This window comes from Tupaia chinensis, unplaced genomic scaffold (genome assembly GCF_000334495.1).
Source record: "Tupaia chinensis unplaced genomic scaffold, TupChi_1.0 Scaffold143970_1, whole genome shotgun sequence".
Lineage (NCBI taxonomy): Eukaryota > Metazoa > Chordata > Mammalia > Scandentia > Tupaiidae > Tupaia > Tupaia belangeri.
The window spans coordinates 1,027,744-1,046,096 of NW_006203821.1; the positions used below are offsets into that span (position 1 = coordinate 1,027,744).

Here is an 18,353-nt window from a genome sequence, read left to right on the forward strand (position 1 = left end):
TGTGCAGCGAGACCACACACCCCATAATAAAAAAAAAAAAAAAAAAAAAAAAAAAAACCCTCTCCAAAAAAAGAAAAAAAAAAGAGAAAAAAATAAATGAATAAATAAAATAAATAAAATTTTTTTTAATTTTATTTATCCATTTATTTATTTATTTAAATTTGACCAGAGAGGGACAGAGTGGGAGAGAAAGAGATGGCATGGCCATTCCCTTTGGGGAGTGAATTCTCCTGTTCTTTCTCTTTCTGTCTCTCTCCAGAGAGCACATGTATCCTGTGGCAAAAATGTTTTAAAAACAAGAAAAAAAAAAAAAAAAAAAAAAAAAAAATATCCAGTCAGAAGAGCCAAGAAGGCTCTCCCTCTATATAGAGATATGTCAGACAGCTAGCTTCTCTGTTTCTGTTTTTTTTCCCCCAAAGAAAAACTTTCTTTTCTTTCCTTTTCTTTTTTTCTTTGAGAGATTTTTTGCTATAGGATGAGTGCACTGGTTGGAGAAACAGAGAAAAAGAAAGCAGGAAATCATCCAGGTGGGATGGCCACACTGCAATACCTTCTCCATTCTCCTCTCAGGATTTTGGGCATGCACGCACACACACCTGCCATGAGTTTTAAGCTGCCAAGTCTGAGACTTGAACTGCAGTTGACTACGCCTTAGTCCAGCAACATAACTATTTTGCCATTTACCGGCCCCCCAAAAAAACTTTCTATAAGATTATTGAGTTGCAATAGAAATTCTTTCTCTTTTTTAAAGAATGATTTTATTTTATTTATTATTATTGTTTTCCATTTTTCCCAGTAAGAGAGAGGGAAAGTGAGAAAACAAGCCACCAGATCCAGGACTTGAACTGTGGTCAACCATGTAGGAGTCCAGCACCTCAACCTCCACACTAACTGCTGGCCCCGAGTTGCAAAAGAATTTCAACATCAACTTTGAAAAAGACAACCAGTTGTACTATTAACTAGGAATAGGCCCCATAGACAAGATTACTTTTCTGTCCTAGATTATTTAAGACAAAATGAGATAGACAGTCTCAGTTTCCTCATCTATAAAATGGCATTAGTGGAGCCAGCAGATGGTGTAGTGGATAAGGCACTGGATTTCCACAGGCTGACCACAATTCAAGTCTTGGGCCCAGTGGCTTAAAGACCATGCCAGCCATGTGTGCCCAAAATCCCAGGAGGAAAACGTAGGAGAAGGGATTGCATCATGGCCATCCCCCCAGGGGGAGATTTATTACTTTCCCTTTCTCTGTCTCTAGCGAATGCACATGCACTATGTCAAAAACCTTAAAAAAAAAAAAAAAAAAGGCACTAATAACCACAACACACCTCATTATCACAAGGAGTGTTTATAATTAAGTTGCGATGAATGTGAAAGTACTTTGCAAACGAAAAAGATTACACACACATACACGTACAAATAAACAAACCGTAGACAAGACTGTATCTTTCCTCCTTTGGCCACAAAAGCCAGAAAACCTTTTATCGTAACTATTATACTGCAGTCTGGCTATGCTGAAATCATTTGAATGGGTGGTTCTATATAAATAATAAACAGCTATACACCAAGGATAAGATTCTGTAGGTTCTCAGGCTCTTTAGCATTTAGTATCCTTCTTTTTGTTGGGGCAAGGGTTGGACTGAAAAGAGAAAAGACCCTTCAGAAAAGGCTTTTTTTAAATTATTTTTTGTTTAATTTTTTATTCATTGTCATTATTTTATTTTATTTAAGGTGACCAGAGAGAGACAGAGAGAGAGAATAGGAAAGTGAGAAAGCAAGCTGCCAGGTCTGGAAACTGTGGTCAGCCACGTGGGAGTCCAGCTGCCTTAACCACCACGACGCCACCTGCCGGCCCCATATTTTTATTTTTTTAAGAATTACTTTATTGGGGCCATTGGGGCCGGCAGGTGGCATGGTGGATAAGGGGGCTGGACTCCCTCATGGCAGACCACAGTTCTAGTCTTGGACCTGGTGGATTGCTTTCTTACTTTCCCTCTTTCTCTCTCTGTGTCTTTCTGGTCAAATTAAAAAATAAAATGAATGAATAAATAAAATTAAATAAGTAATTTAAAAAAAAGAATTATCTTATTTAGGGCCAGCAGGTGGCATGGTGGTTTATTAAAGGTGCAGTTATTCCCACATGTCCAGCTGTGGTTCAAGTCCTGGACCTGGCAGCTTGCTTTCTCATTTTTCCTTTCTCTCTCTGGTCAAATTAATAATAATAATAATAATAATAACATACATATAGAATTAAATAAGTAATTTTTAAAAGAGCTATTTTATTTAACTTTATTTATTTTAATTTGACCAGAAAAAGGGAGAGACAGAGACAGAGAGAATGTGAGAGGGAAAGTGAGTAAAGCAAGCTGCCAGGTCCGAGACTCAAACCGCAAATGGCCATGTGGGAGGCCCAGCACCCTTAATCACCATGCCACCTGCCAGCCCCCAGAAAAGGCTACTTTTAAAAGAACCAATTGAAAGGTAAATTCAGTGAGCACACGGCAAGCTAATATGTCCCTAAAGCAAAGAGAGAACACCTCCGTGTTTTAACCAGGGCTGTCCTAATCCCCCCCTTTCTTTGGGCCAGAGGGTATGCTAGCCAGAGAGAAACAGGGAAAGGTGAAAGCACTCCTTCCCATGGGGGATGGTCACACTGAAATCCCTTCTTCATTTCTCCCTCCTTTCAGGATTTTGGGTTTACACACATACACATACACTCAAGCTATAAGGTCTGGGACTTAAACTGCATTAAACCATGTGGGATCTAGCTGCCTTAATCACCAGACCACAGAACTGGCCCAACTCTTTTTAATTATTAAGTTCTAAAGTCTTCTCAAGCTCACTGTGGACCAATAGGCAAGAAGTAGGCAGCACAAACATCTCTTCAGCTTACAAAGGGCAAATGGGAAGCTGACTTAAAGCACTAAAGAAAAAATTTTAACAGACCGGCCAAGTGGTGAGGTGGTTAAGGCACTGGATTTCAGATGTCTGATTGTGCGGTTTAAATCCTGGAACCTGTGGCTCGAAAAACACACCAGGCACATGTGCATGTGTGCCCAAAATCCCAAGAAGAGAGTGGAGGAGAGGGAACTGTTATATGGTGATCCCTCTAAGAGTATTTTCTCACTTTCTCCCTTTCTCTCTGTAGAGCATATTGGCAAACTTGGAGGGAGGGAGAACTTTAGCTTTTCTTTTTTTAAAGAATTACTTTATATAACTTTATTTATTTATTTATTTTAATTTGACCAGAGAGGGAGAGTGAGAGGGAGAGTGAGAGAGAGAGAGAGAGAAAGAGGGAAAGTGAAAAGCAAGCCACCAGGTTTGAGACTAGAACCACATCAGCCATGTGGGAGTTCAACACCCCTAACTACCATGCCACCTACCAGACCCAAGAACCGGGTCTGGGACTCGAACCACGGTTGACTACATGGGAGTCCAGTGACATACCCATAACTGCTGGTCCCAAGAACTTTAGTTTTTCTTACTGGACACCAAAAAGTGGACAAGGAAAAACATATTAATTTCAAACTACTGCTCTATGTCCATCCAGAGTTAACCTTGTTCAAGCTATTACATGTTCTAGGGTCCCACAGATCTATTATGGAGGCCCTATCTCCCAGAGATCACATCAGCTTACAGGAGAAGACTTTTAGGTTGTGGACTGCTGACTGTTGTGGTGGTTTGGTTAGTTTTAAAAAGGCTATGGGGGGGACCAGCAGTTGGTGTAATGGCTATGTCAATGGACTCCCATGTAGTCGACTGCGATTTGCTTCCCAGACACGGTGGCTTAAAACTCACACCAGGCGCGTGTGCGTGCGTGCCCAAGATCCCGAGAGGAGAATGGAGAAGGGATTGCGGCGTGACCATCCCCCCTGGGGGGGTGATTTCTCGCTTTCTGTCTCTATGTCTCTCTCTGTCTGGCGAGCACACACACCCTATAGCGAAAAACCTCTCCAAAAAAAAAAGGGCTATAAGGAATAGATCTGAGAGAAGAAAGAAGTTAAAGTCTCTCCATAATAATTTTTTTTACTTTCTTAAAAAAAAAATCTATTCATTTATTTAATTCCATTTGTTGTTAGTATCATTTTAAAATTTTGACCAGAGACAGAGAGAAAGGGAAAGTGAGAAAGCAAGCCTCCAGGCCCGGGACTCGAACCATAATCGGCCATGTGGGAATCCAGTGCTCTTAACCACCATGCCACCTGCCAGCCCCACTTTTTTCACTTCTAAGCCATCTTTAGGTTTTTAGAATAGCTAGGTGCTTCACTATTGTAACAGTTGAAGTTTATTTTTAAAATTTATTTAATTTGACCAAAGAAGACAGAGCAAGAGAGAAAACCACCAGGTCTGGGATTCAAACCATGATCAGCCATGTGGGAGTCCAGTGCCCTTGACCACCATGCCACCTGCCAGCCCCAAGATAGTGTTTAAATTTTAGGCAAGGGGCTGTCAGGTGGCATGGTGGTTAAGGTGCTGGACTCTCACATGGCCAACTGTGGATTGGGTCCTGGACCTGGCACTTGCTCTCTTAACTTCCTTCCTCTCTCTCTCTCACTCATCAAATTAAAAAAAAAAAATACAATGAGTAAAAGAAATCTAAGTTTCTTTTATAGAAACTTAGAAATTCCCTCAGATTGGAGGTCTTAATAGCAACAATCTGAACATTCAAAAAAAGGCAGTTTTTTTCCCTTGGAGAGAGAATTACTAGAATTGATGAATGAGCTCTCCTTTTACTTCATTTAACATTTTAAAAGAAAAAAAGAGGAAAGGGACCAGCAGTTAACATAATGGCTATGTTGCTGAACTCCCATGTAGTCAACTGTGGTTCAAACTTACGACAGGCACGTGGGCATGTGTGCCCAAGATCCCAAGAGGGGAATGGAGAAGAAGGGATTGCGGTATGGCCATCTCCCCTGGGGAGTGATTTCTCACTTTCTGTCTCTCTGGTGAGGGCACAAGCCTTGTAGCAAAAACGTCTCAAAAAAAAAGGAAATCAGAAAGGCCAGAAAGTCACTTCACAAGGTTTTAAGAATGCAACATTACTTACAAGGAATTAGGCCCAGCTATGTGGCTGAGGCCACATGGGAGGCTTACTTGATTAGATTCCCAGCTCAACCTAAAACAGGAAGGCTAGGGCAGGAGGATCACGCAGTGGTGAGAGTTTATCAAAAATACACCTCCCTCCTCTCCCCTACTTCCCATTAAAAATACATTTAAGGGACCATCAGTTAGTGTTATGGCTATGTCGCTAGAATCCCATGCAGTCGATTGCAGTTTGAGTCTCGGACTCAGTGGCTTAAACTCATGCTGGGCACATGTGCGTGAGTGCCCAAGATCCTGAGAGGAGCATGGAACAGAAGGGATTGTTGCATGGCCATCCCCGGGGAGGGGGGGGTTAATTTGAGAGGTTTTCGCTAGAGGGCTCATGCGCTCGCCAGAAAGACAGAGAGACAGACAGAGAGACAGAAAGCAAGAAATCACCCCCGGGGGGATGGCCACACCGCAATCCCTTCTCCTCCATTCTCCTCTTGGGATCTTGGGCATGCACACACGCGCCTGGCATGAGTTTAAGCCGCCGGGTCCAGGACTTGAACCGCGGTCGACTACATGGGAGTCCAGCGACATGTCATTACACTAACTGCTGGTCCCAATTTCTCACTTTCTATCTCTCTGTCTCTCTCGGTCTTTCTGGTGAGCATATGTGCCCTATAACAAAAACCTCTCAAAAAAAAAATAAAAATAAATAAAACAGAATCAAATGGATCATGACTGCTGCTTAGTCACCTCTCAAATCTGTTTATATGAATATTGCTCTAAGAAATGGTTGGGGGGACTGGCACGTGGCGTGGTGGTTAAGGGCGCTGGATTCCCGCATGGCTGGCTGCAGTTCAAGTCCCGGACCTGGTGGCCTACTTCCTCTCTCCCCCACCCAACCCCCACATTCTCTCACTGTGTCCCTCTCTGGTCAAATTAAAATAAATAGTTATATAATTCTAAAAAAAAGAAAAAAGAAATAGTTAGGGAAGGATAACTTAGAATTCAACTCTCACCCCATTTCTACCCCCAGCCAAGTACTTATTTACAGAGCTTCTTTGCCATTTTTTTTTTTTTAATTTGCCAGAGGGCATGTGTGCTTGCAAGGAAGAGACAAAGAGAGGAAAGGACAGAAAGGAGAGAGAAATGTCTTCTCTTACTCCTCCCCATTGCCTTTCTCCTCCATTTCTCCCTTTGGGTTTTTGGGCACGCACAATTGCCTAGGGAGTTTCTGAAGCTGCCAGTCTAGAACTTGAACCACATGGTGAGCCAGGTGGAATCTAGTTCCCTTTACTACCACATCATGGGCTGGCCTACTTCTTTGCTGTTTAATGCGGAGACTCAGGAGTAAACCTAAGAGAGGGCATCTCAACTTCTGATCTCCATCAGCAATACTTCTTTGCCAGATCTCTTATTTCTAGAGTAACACTAGTTTGTAGAGAGCTTGCCTGTGTGGTTACAGAATATAAGGTGAGGGTGAGCTTGTGTCACGGTTGTTGGAGTGGCTGGATCCTACATGGCCCAGCGCAGTTTTAATTCCAGATCTGGCAGCTTGAGAAACATGCTGGCATGCATGTGCTCAAAATCCACAAAGGGGAAAGAAATGGAAAAGAGGAGATTGGACCGTGATCATTCCTTATGGGAGTTGGGAGTGGAGGAGGATGGAGAGATTCTCCTCCCCAACACCCTGTGAGGACATATACCCTCTGGCAAATAAAAACAAACAAACAAATAAAAACAATGCTAGGACCAGCAGTTAGCATTAATGGCTGTGTCGCTGGACTCCCATGAGGTTGACTGCGGGTTCGAGTCCCAGACCCGGTGGTTTAAACTAACGCCTGGCGCGTGTGCAAGTGTGCCTAAGATCCTGAGAGGAGAAGGGATTGCAGTGTGGTCATCCCCCTGGGGAGTGATTTATCACTTTTTGTCTGTCTCTCTCTTTCTGGAGAGTGTATGCGCCCTATAGCAAAAACCTCTCCAAACAAAAACCAAAAAAAAACCAATGCTAATACATTTGGTTTCTAGTGTACTTTTTTTATGCTTACTGGCTATTACTCTAGCCAAGACATTTAACTTTTCTGTGCCTCAGTTTCCTCATCTTCGTAACGGGAAAAAGTAATGGTACTTACCACAAACAACAGCTATAAAGATTAAGACAAGGGGCTGGCAGGTGGCATACTGGTTAAGGACAATGGACCATGGCCGACCATGGTTCATGTCTTGGACCTGATGGCTTGCTTTCTCACTGTCCCTCTCTCTCACTCTGTCCCTCTCTGGTCAAATTCTTTTAATAAATAAATAAATAAAGTTAAAGAAAATAATTGGGGAGGAGGGAAGATTTAAATCAAGGGGCCAGCAGGTAGCTTGATGGTGAAGGCTCTGGACTCCCACATGGTCGACCGCAGTTTCAGTGGCTTGCTTTCTCACTTTTCCTCTCTCTGGTCAAATTAAAAACTAATAATAAGGGACCAGCAGGTGGTGTGGTGGTTAAGGTGCTGGACATTCCCACATGGCCGACCATAGTTCAAGTCCTAGACCTGGTAGCTTGCTTTCTCACTTTCCCTCTCTGGTAAAATTAAAACAAATGAACAAATAAATAAAATTAAATAAATAAATTTAAAAAAACTAATAATAAAATTAAATACAAAATTCTTTTCAAAAACAATAAAGTCAATGCTTACAAAGCACCTAAAATTCTGGCACACAGCAAACAATGTGTATTTGTCATACACAAATTAGAATAGTGTGGCTACCCTCTACCACCTTTCTGTGTCGCGTTCCGTGATATTTTTACTAACCCTGAAGAGATCAGCAAATGGCATAGAGGTTATGTTGCAGGATTCTCACATGGCCAACTTGGTTCAAGTCCTGGACCCAGTGGCTTGAAAATCACACTGGAAACGTGTACCTGTGTGCCCAAGATCCCAGAAGAAGGAACTGTAGCCTGGCCATTCCTCCTAGGGGGAGGGGGGGGTTGGGAGGCAGTGATTTCTCACTATCCCTCTGTCTCTCTCCAGTGGGCACATGTGCCCTAAGGCAAAAATCTCTCAAAAAAAAATTAAAAAAGAAAAAGAAAAAAAAAACTAAAGTAATCTGAGGAATTTTAAAGGCAGCAATTCATTAATAAAGAAATCTGGGTTCTATCCCATTACTTTTACTAAATAACCATTACTAACTGAGATATCTCAAGTAAAACAATTAACTACACTTTCCTATTCCATTTCCATATTTAAGATAACACACATAAGCTACTTAGCTAAGTCTGCTTCCAAGGCGCTAATAAAGACATATGGGGCCAGACGTGGTGGTTAAGGCGGATGGATCCCATATGGCTGATTGCATGGCTGGAGTCCCAGACCTGGTGGCTTGAAATACATGCCAGGTGTGTGTGCCCAAAATCCCAAGAGGAGAGTGAAGGAGAAGGGATTGTGGTATGACGATCCCCCTGAGGATGCTTTTTCACATTCTCTTTCTCTCTCTGTCTTTTTCTGGAGAATGCACACGCTCTATAGCAAATTTTAAAAATAAATAAAAACATATGTAAAGGCATTTAAAGGTATACTTATTTAGGGACCAGGAGTTGGCATAACAGCTATGTTGCTGGCCTCCCATGTAGTCGACCATGGTTTGAGTCCTAGACCCAGTGACTTAAACTCATGCCGTGCACGTGTGTGTGCGTGCCAGATCCTGAAAATGGAGAAGGGGTTGCAGTGTGGCCATCCCCCCTGGGGATGATTTCTCCCTTTCTGTCTCTCTCTCTGTCTTTCTGACAAGCACATGCACCCTATAGCAAAAACCTCTCAAAAAAAAAAAAAAAATGTATACTCATTTAAATTGTGACTTCTAAATCATGAGTATAGTAGTACTTGGAGCTTGTCAGAAATGCAGCTACTCTTGGTTCTCAGACCTACTGAATTCAAATCTGCAGTTTAGATGTAGAATTATCAAGGAGCAAGACATAAATTTAAGTTCTGTCAGTTTTTGCTGTGTAATCTTAGCTATGTGAACTAACTTCTAAGTCTGTTTTCACATCTCTACACTGGTAGTATCAATAAATCCAATTTCAGAGTAATCAAGTAAACAAAATGAAATAATTTGTGTAAAAGCATCTAGAACAGTGCTGTGCAACAGTGCTGTGCATAATAGCTGACTTCAATATTTTTCTTGGAAATGTGTTAGTCTAGGGCCAGCCCCATAGCCTGGTGGTTAAAAGAGCCAGATTCCATGTGGCCAACCAAACAGTTCTAATCCCAGCCCAGAGGCTTGAAAAACATGCTGGATTTATGTGTATGTGTCCCTAAAATTCCTAGGAGATGGGTGCCAGCAGGTGGTATGGTGGTTAAGGCAACTAGACTCCCACATGGCTGACTGTAGTTCGAGTCCCAGACCTGGCAGCTTGCTTTCTCACTTTCCTTCCCTCTCGCTGTCAACTTCAAAAAAATAAAATATAAAATAATGACAATGAATAAAATTAAGTAAAAAATAATTCTTAAAAAAAAAAAAATCCTGGGAACCAGCAGTTAGCTTAACGGCTATGTCGCTGGACTCCCACATAGTCGACCACGGTTCGCGTCCTGGACCCGGTGGCTTAAAACTCACGCCGGGCAAGTGTGTGTGCGTGCCCAAGATTCCGAGAGGAGAATGGAGAAGGGATTGTGGCGTGGCCATCCCCCCCTGGGGGGTGATTTCTCGCTTTCTGTCTCTATGTCTCTCTCTGTCTGGCGAGCGCACACACCCTATAGCGAAAAACCTCTCCAAAAAAAAAAAATCATGGTAGATGGAAAAATAGAGAAGGAATTACAGCATGACCTACCCAACTAGGGGTTGCTTTCTCCCTTTTCCTATCTCTGAGAACCATACATGCCCTCTGGCAAAATAAGAAAGAAAAAAAATGGAAAAGAGAAATGTGTTGGCCTATTACCTACCATCAGGTGAGAGAACTCTTTCCTGGAGTTGGATCCCAGAAAAGAGCAGTCAAATCTGAGGAGGGAGGGAGTAAATAGATAATTCCTTACAGCTGTGGAATAGGAAACAAAGCCCCAATTCTTTTATTTCTTCCATTAGCAAAAGACAGAACCCCAACAGGGTCTTGACACCAGGACCCACCCCTAGATTATGAGAATATGTGTGCCCAGTGTACTCTAAATGTAAGCCTGAAACCTTTCCATGTGGGTCAGCCTCACAAATATCATGCCACTCTATCACTGACAGCCAATTTCCTTTTTAAGGACCTCCGGACCAAGAGGGGTGGAGTCTCAAGGAAAGGAAATAAATTTAACTAATCCTAATTTAGAACATAGGACTCTGGACAAGAGGTGCTTGAGGGCTGTCACACCCAAGGCTACACACCTCATTTCAACTACTCCCTGGCTGCCAGCGAACACAGCAGAATGACTTTGTACAGTACATTCAGGCTATATTCACTGATGGGACAGGCAGATTACAAATTTCTGAGTCATCCTTGAACTTCCACCTCCCAGCTCCTCCCCCAGCCCTAGAAAAGTGTGTCACCTATACTTCTGGCTTCTGGTTGCGTGCCATATGTGGAGTCACCTTACTAGAATAGCAATTGTCAGGTGAAAAAACCACTCAGCTCACTAAGTCAGTTCCTTCATGGAGTGAGATGCAGAGAGTTGCTTACAAAGACCTGGGCCTGGCCCAGAATGTGTAATAGCCAAGAATCTCCATGGGATGGGGGTGGAGATAGGGTTATCATAATCACTACGACTTTTTCAAACCTCATTTGCTGCCACCCCTTACAAGAACTCCCCTAATAAGTTTGTTATTACTGTTAAGTATGCACCTGTCAAATGTGTTAGGATGGAAGAATATGAAAATTAAAAGGATTTCTATTCAAAAGGGCCAAGAAAAGAAAAGAAATAATTAATACATGCAAGAAATTCTGCCAAAGACTTGCTTATAATACTCATGGTATTCCTGGAATAGGGTTTAGGCCAAATCACTTATCAAATATCAATTAATTACTCCTTTTCTCCCCCAAATCTGTGAACAGCAAAATCTTATTTGGATAACCACTTAATACTGTAGTTATTTTTTTCTCAGCCTATTATCATCACCTTGAGGACTCTTACTCTAAAGGAAAGAAGCCAGGGACCAGCAGGTGGCGTGGTGGTTAAGGTGCTGAACACTCCCACATGGCCGACCAGGGTTTGAGTTCTGAATCTGGTGGCTTGCTTTCTCATTTCCTCTCTTTCTCACTCTCACCGTCTGTTTATCTCTGGTCAAATTAAAAAAATAAATGAATAAATAAAATAAAATAATTATTAAAAAAAATAAAATAAAGAAGCCAAATTTTATTTGACTTTCCATCACAGGCAAATCCAGACTATATCCTACCACATATGCAGGAACTCCAACATTAAAACCTTGAGACAGATATTCCTGATTTTAATAGGGTCCTTGTCCTTTATCAGCAAAAGACCACAGCTTGCCAAGCCAGCAGAAGTGGCTTAGCTGACAGAACAAACATAATGCACTATTAACTAGCAGGAAAAACCTTGTGCTACAAAGGCATCCAATACAGAAGAAACAACCTGCATTCAAAGAAAATGAGCAAGCATAGGACAAAGGCTCCTCTCTCCTTAGAACCAGGTCAGGGAACTAAGCCATTTAAGGTCCATTCCACAATAGTAATACTGGAAGCTCGCCTGCAGCACTCATCCGTGCCACTTAACAGCCTGAACAGAGTAATAATCAGATTTCCTAGTATGACCCCCTTCATACTCACAGGAGTTTCCTTAATAATTTTTTTTAAAAAGAATTATTTTATTTAACTTCATTTATTTATTTAAATTTAACCAGAGAGGGACAGAGAAAAGGTGAGAAAGCAAGCTGCCAGGTCCAGGACTTAAACTGTGGTCGGCCATGTGGGAGTCCAGCGCCCTTAACCACCATGCTATCTGCTGGTCCCTCCTTAATAATTTTCTACTTGTCATTTTCTAGCAGTCTCTTATCTAAAAATCTACTAATTACTGAGGGAAGACCACAAAAGGTGCCACTCTCACAGCAAAAAATAAAAGAGTCCTAAATTTTTGGGTAGAAATCTGTCCTTTTTTTTTTTGGAGAGGTCTTTTTTTGTTGTTGTTATGGGCTCACCAGACAGAGACAGAGAGACAGAAAGCGAGAAATCACCCCCAGGGGGGATGGCCACACCACAATCCCTTCTCCTTTCTCCTCTTGGGATCTTGGGCACACATGGACACGCACCAGGCGTGAGTTTAAGCCACCAGGTCTAGGACTCAAACCGCAGTCGACTACATGGGAGTTCAGTAACATAGCCATTACACTAACTGCTAGTCCCTAGAAATCTGTTCTTTAACAGGTATCTATTGAACATCTACTTATTACCTGTACACTGGTATACACTAGTGAGTAAAGCATACTGGATCTGTCATTTTAATACTTTCTCAGGAATCAGAAATTATTCCCTTGGGATCAGGAGGAGGCATAGTGCTTAAAATGCTAGACTCCCATATGGCTGAATGTGGTCTAAGTCTCCGATATGGTGGCCTAAAAATCATGCTGGGTATGTGTGTATGCTTGCGTGCCCAAAATCCCAGGAGGAGAAGGGATTGCAGCATAGCCACCCCCTGTGGGGGTGATTTCTCACTTTCCCTCTCACTGTCTCTGCATCTCTCTTTCTCTCATTGGCAAGTGATTGTGCCCTATGGCAAAACCCTTAACAAATTAAATTTTTTAAAAAAATGAAGAAGAAAAGAAACTATTCCCTCACTTGTACTAAAAATTCTTATAAATTTTGGGACCAGCAGACAGCATAATGGTTACATCACTGGACTACCACATAGTCAACTGCAGTTTGAATCCTGGACCCGGAAGCTTAAAACTCATGCCAGGTTGTGTATGCATTCATCTCCAAGGTCCCAAGAGAAGAATGGAGAAGGGATTGCAGTGTGGCCACCTGCTCTGGGGGTGATTTCTCACCTATCTCTGTCTTTGTCTTTCTGAGAAGCACACGTGCCCTGTAGCAAAAATCTCTCTTTAAAAAAAAAAATCTTACAAGTTTTAGCTTCTAACATTTTTTCTCTATAGAGATTCTCAATAAACTTTTCCTAAGACACATGAAAAAAATACCTAGAGAAAACAACCTACACACACTGAGCCAGGAGGTGGTATGGTGATTAAGGACACTAGACTCCCACATGGCCGACAGTGGTTTGAGTCCTGGACCTGGTGGCTTGCTTTTTCACTTTCCCTCTCTCTCTCTCTCTGTCCCTATCTGGTCAAATTAAAAATAAATAAATAAAGTTAAATAAAGTAATTAAAAAAAAAAAAGTACCCAACTTCCTACATACATACAATAAAGTTGCAAACAAAATGGCTTGCATGTGACTTTACTGACCAAACAATATGGTCCTAGGACCACTGCATCCTGTCAATCAGATGAAGGGCCTGAAAAAAATACAGGTTTCCAGACCCCATCTCTGCTGAATCATAGTATGAAGGTAAGATCCAGAAATGTGCAATGTGACTAAGGATCCCAGAGGATGCTGCCCACTGTGAGCTTACAGATCGTTTAAAAATGACAGCATAGGGAACCAGCAGTTAGCGTAATGGCTGGGTCGCTGGGCTCCCACATAGTCAACCGCGGTTCGTGTCCCAGACCCGGTGGCTTTTAAAACCCAAGGAGGGCGTGTGTGCATGCGTGCCCAAGATCTCGAGAGGAGAATGGAGGAGAAGGGATTGTGGCGTGGCCATCCCCTCTGGGGGGTGATTTTCGCTTTCTGTCTGTCTCTCTCTGTCTGCCTGGCGAGCGTACACACCCTATAGTAAAAAAACTCTCAAAATAAATAAATAAATAAATAAAAGACAGCATAGAGGCCAGAATGTGCCATGGTGGTTGAGGTGCTGGACTCCCACATGGCTGACTACAGTTTGAGGCCTGGACACAGAAGCCTGAAACCCACACTGGGTGTATGTGAATGTGCACCCATCCATAATCCCAAGGGAAGAATGGAGGAGGAGCATGGATTGGGGTGTGGCTCTCCTCCTAGGGGGTGATTTCTCACACTTTTTTTCTCTCTGGTAAGCACGCACACACTCTATGACAAAAATCTCTCTTAATTTAAATAAATAGGTAAATAAAGCAAGTATGTTGGGATCAGCATGTGGTGTGGTAGTGGGGTGCTCCTACATGGCTGCCTGTGGTTCAGGTCCTGGACCTGGTGACTTGCTTTCTCATTTCCCTTTTCTCATTGGTCAAATTAAAAATTTTAAAAATAATAATAAAATTAAATAATTCTTTTTTTAAAATAACAGCATGTTAAAATACAAGAACCTAAGGAATTTGAGTAGATGAGGAAAGAATTGAAAAGCAGATCCTAAGAAAAATCTAATGCTAAAGTTGTCTCACTACCATTTTGAATTTCACTTCCTACTAAATTCTACTGAATGAAGCACTGACACAGGGCAGAAAGAATTACAGTGTAGCTTTACCAAATCCATCAAGTCTGGTCTCTGGTTCCCTGTCCACTTAAGACTCTAAAAACCAGAACCGTCCCTTCTCTGACCATCTACTACTCTGCTGCCCACCCCACTTTGTTGCTTCCTCACGCCCATGCATTCACTCACCTGCCACCAAATTTTTAAAAATATTTATTTATTTAATTCCACTTGTTATTATTTTTTAATTTGACCAGAGAGAGAGAGAAAGGGAAAGTGAGAAAGAAGCCACTAGATCCAGGATTCAAACTGTGGTCAGTCATGTGGGAATCCAGTGCCTTTAACCACCATGCCACCTGCCAGCCTACCTGCCACCAATTTAATGGTCATTAGGAAGAAAGATGCAATCATCTCACCACTGGCAGCCAACAAACTCCCCCTCGCCCCTATCGTTTGAGTAGGCTGATAGTGCCAAAGTAAAGGCACAGAGGTCTGAACCCCTGTCTTTGAAAGTTTCAAACTTTAAGCTTAACATTGCACAGAATATTGTTGAAATCGGGACCAGCAGTTGGCCATCCCCACTGGGAGTGATTTCTCGCTCTCTGTCTTTCTAGCGAGTGCACGTGTTCTGTAGCAAAAACTTCCCGGGAACCAGCAGTTAGTGTAATGGCTATGTCGCTGGACTCCCACGTAGTTGACCGCGGTTCGCGTCCTGGACCCGGTGGCTTAAAACTCACGCCAGGTGCATGTGCGTGCGTGCCCAAGATCCCGTGAGGAGAATGGAGGAGAAGGGACTGCAGTGTGGCCATCCCCCCTGGGGGGTGATTTCTCGCTTTCTGTCTCTCTAGCGAGCGCATGTGCCATATAGCAAAATCCTCTCAAAAAAAAAATTTTTTTTTTTAAATAGGATATATTATACAGTGGTATAAGTGCTGTAAAAGAACTACTGGTACACATTTAAGTGTCTTGAAAGTGTAAAAAAAAAAAAACTAGAAATTCCTTTGGGATGATTTTATTGAAGCTTCAAACTTTCTAGCTTGGGGGAGCAATTCTCAATGGTAAAAGAAATAATTCCCTTTGGCTAGAGTTGGTTAAGCATGTTGACCTCAAGTGTCCAGAATGAACAGGTAGCCCCACCTTAATTGCCAGGCCAAACCCAAACCCAGATCACCTGTGAAAAGATATATTTTATGTCACAAAGCTGAGGCATCCATAGCTACTAAAAACACTGCTTAGTAATCATTAATGTGAATAAACAGGAAGTCAAATAATCTCAAGCTCTATATGGATTGTCGAAAAAATCATGATGTATTTTTCTTCTATGCAAAAACACATCATGACTTTCCAACAACCCAATAGTTCATTAGATTTTCTGACCATGAGAATGAAAGTGGTAGAGATCAGTTTCCCCCAGGTTTAAAGACTACTCTGCCTTCTTTTTTCCTTTTTTTGTTGAGAGGTTTTTGCTATAGTGCACTTTCACTCGCCAGCCAGCCAGAGAGACAGAAAGCAAGAAATCACCCCCCGAGAGGGGACAGCCATGCTGTAATCCCTTCTCTTCCATTCTCTTCTTGGGATTTTGAGCACACACCCGGTGAGAGTTTTAAGTCACAGGGTCCAGGACGCGAACCGCAGTCGACTACGTGGGAGTCCAGCGACATAGCCATTACGCTAACTGCTGGTCCCCCTTTTCTTCTTTAAGAATTATTTTATTTCACTTTATTTATTTTATAAATTTGACCAGAGCGGGACAGAGAGAGAGAAAGTGAGAAAGCAAGCCTCTGGATCCAGGACTCCAACTGGCCAGCCATATGGGAGTCCAGAGCCCTTAACCACCATGCCACCTGCCAGCTCCAAGGCTACTTTCCCTTTTAAAGCCTACTTTAATATAAAAAATAAAGTATATTACCAATTAGGACTGCAGACTAATTTAGAAAGCTTGGGCAGGGCACTGGCAGGTGGCATGGTGGTAAAGGTCCTAGACTCCCACCTGGTCAACTACGGTTCGAGTCCTAGACTTGGTGGGTTGCTTTTTTGCTTTCTATTTGTCTCTCTCTGGTGAGCATATGTACCCTGTAGCAAATTAAATAATAAATAAATAATTCTTTAAAAGAGAAAAGAAAGCTTGGGCAGGTGTTAGCAATGTTGTATCCTGGTCACAATGCTTAGTTCTCAGAAAACGTCCACTCCTTAGTTTGTGGAGCTTTGCTAGTGTTAAGGGGTCAAAAGTCTTCTAATGGCTTCCAATTTATAGATCTCGAGAACCCTCAGGCCCACCTCTAACAGGAAAGTAAATAATAATGGTAACCCAACGAGTAGCCTTATCATTACAGAAGCATTCTGAGCTTCCCTAGGGCCTTAAGAGACAAATTAAATTCAAAGGTAAATCCAAAGGCTTTTTCAGACTCAATGCAGGGTTAGACTGTCTGGTCAGGGTTGGCAGTTCTGAAATGAGCTAATTATAGTGTAGTTTATTCTGCCAAAACATTATCTAGAACTTGCTTTACTTCCCAAGAGGTTTCCTTACTTTATTTCCTGACAGCAGGAGAAGCAACAGCCAAGTATGACAAGTATCTCTCAAATGATCAGCCTCTACCTTGCCTGAAGAACCTCAAGGTAAATCCTACATGTTTCACTTTATCTCTTCCGACCACATGATACAACACACAGTAAGTTAAAATCATTCTAAGCCTTCCTGCTCCTTCAGATGCTGGTAGATTTAAACTGACTGCAGAAAAGAAAGCATAAACTCTTTGCAGAAGTCAAGGTCACTTGTGGGACTGTCCCTGCTTGGATTAGAGGGTTGGGACTCTCCAGCATAATGGTTTCTCTGCTTAAAGGGCCAAGTTATCTAGAGCCAAAATTTGAAAATGGAGGAATTTCTATGACCCAAAAGGCAACAAATGTTCAGTAAAGCACCCAAAAGTTCCTGGGTAGAGTAGATGTAAGATTAACAATAAAACCTGGGTGAGCAAGTAGTAGGACTAATCATGTGACCTTGGCATTACTTTGTCTTGCCCAGTAGCTTCATTTATGGGCCTGCAGTTCAGTAGGATCGCCTCTCTGGTTCTTTCTCCAATCAATGTGATAATCTTACAGGAGTATTTACAGAAGTGCTCCACCCCATCCCGCCCAAGTTCCTCCAATAGAAAGAGTAAGTGTAAGAGTTCCCAAGGACAAAGAGGAGTTGAGGGTCCCATTCCTTTAGCAGGAACTGCTCCAGGGTGGTCACTACAGGATTAAATAACCATGCTGGAGGAATGGAAAGAGGCAGTGCAGGAACTGACAAGGGCCTCCCTGCAAAGCAGAGGCCAAAATTAGGCACCGCTCCAGCTCCCGCCCAGGGACAGGAGCACATCGCCTTCGCCCCCTCCTCAAAACGGACCCTTTCCCTAACTCCAGTGGCACACCACACCTCTGTCCCTTATCGGCGGCTCCTGCCTCGATTCCTTTTTCCAGGGTCGCGCATCCTCCCCTCCCCCTTTCACCTCAGACACGCGGGATGACAGGAAGGTCGGGCCTCTCTACGAGCCCGAGACCACAAGCCGGCTCTGGGTGTATTCCCCTCACCCGCAGGGGCCGGAAGGGCAGCGCAGCACATGGCCCTGGGAGCTGCACGCAGGACTGGCAGACGGCCAAGGGCAGGGTCCCTTTAAGGCGCGGAGGGGTGCGCACGGTGAGGGAGGGAGACCCCGGCGCTAGAGGGCCTGCGGTCGCCTCAGCCCCACCCTGGGACGGCGCGCTCCCTCTCCTAGTTGCTCACCTTGGCTCCCAAGAGCCGGGCGGCGGCGGTGAGTAAAGCCATGGCGGGCGAACTCTGGGATTTGGTAGGGAGGGATGGAGGGGAGAGAGCTGCGGTACCAACGGGGGCCGCCGCCGCTGCACCGGAGGCCGAGCC

General features: G+C 43.1%; 1 protein-coding gene across 1 annotated transcript in view; it reads right to left on the minus strand.

The window, feature by feature from the left end:
• Positions 1–18,347, minus strand: part of CS (citrate synthase) — a 40,134-nt gene extending 21,787 nt beyond the window's left edge. The window contains exon 1 of the mRNA XM_006165608.3: positions 18,219–18,347. Coding sequence (XP_006165670.1) covers positions 18,219–18,260 — 42 coding nt within the window. The 5' untranslated portion in view covers positions 18,261–18,347. The remainder of the gene's footprint in view (positions 1–18,218) is intronic.
• Positions 18,348–18,353: the final 6 nt, after the last annotated feature.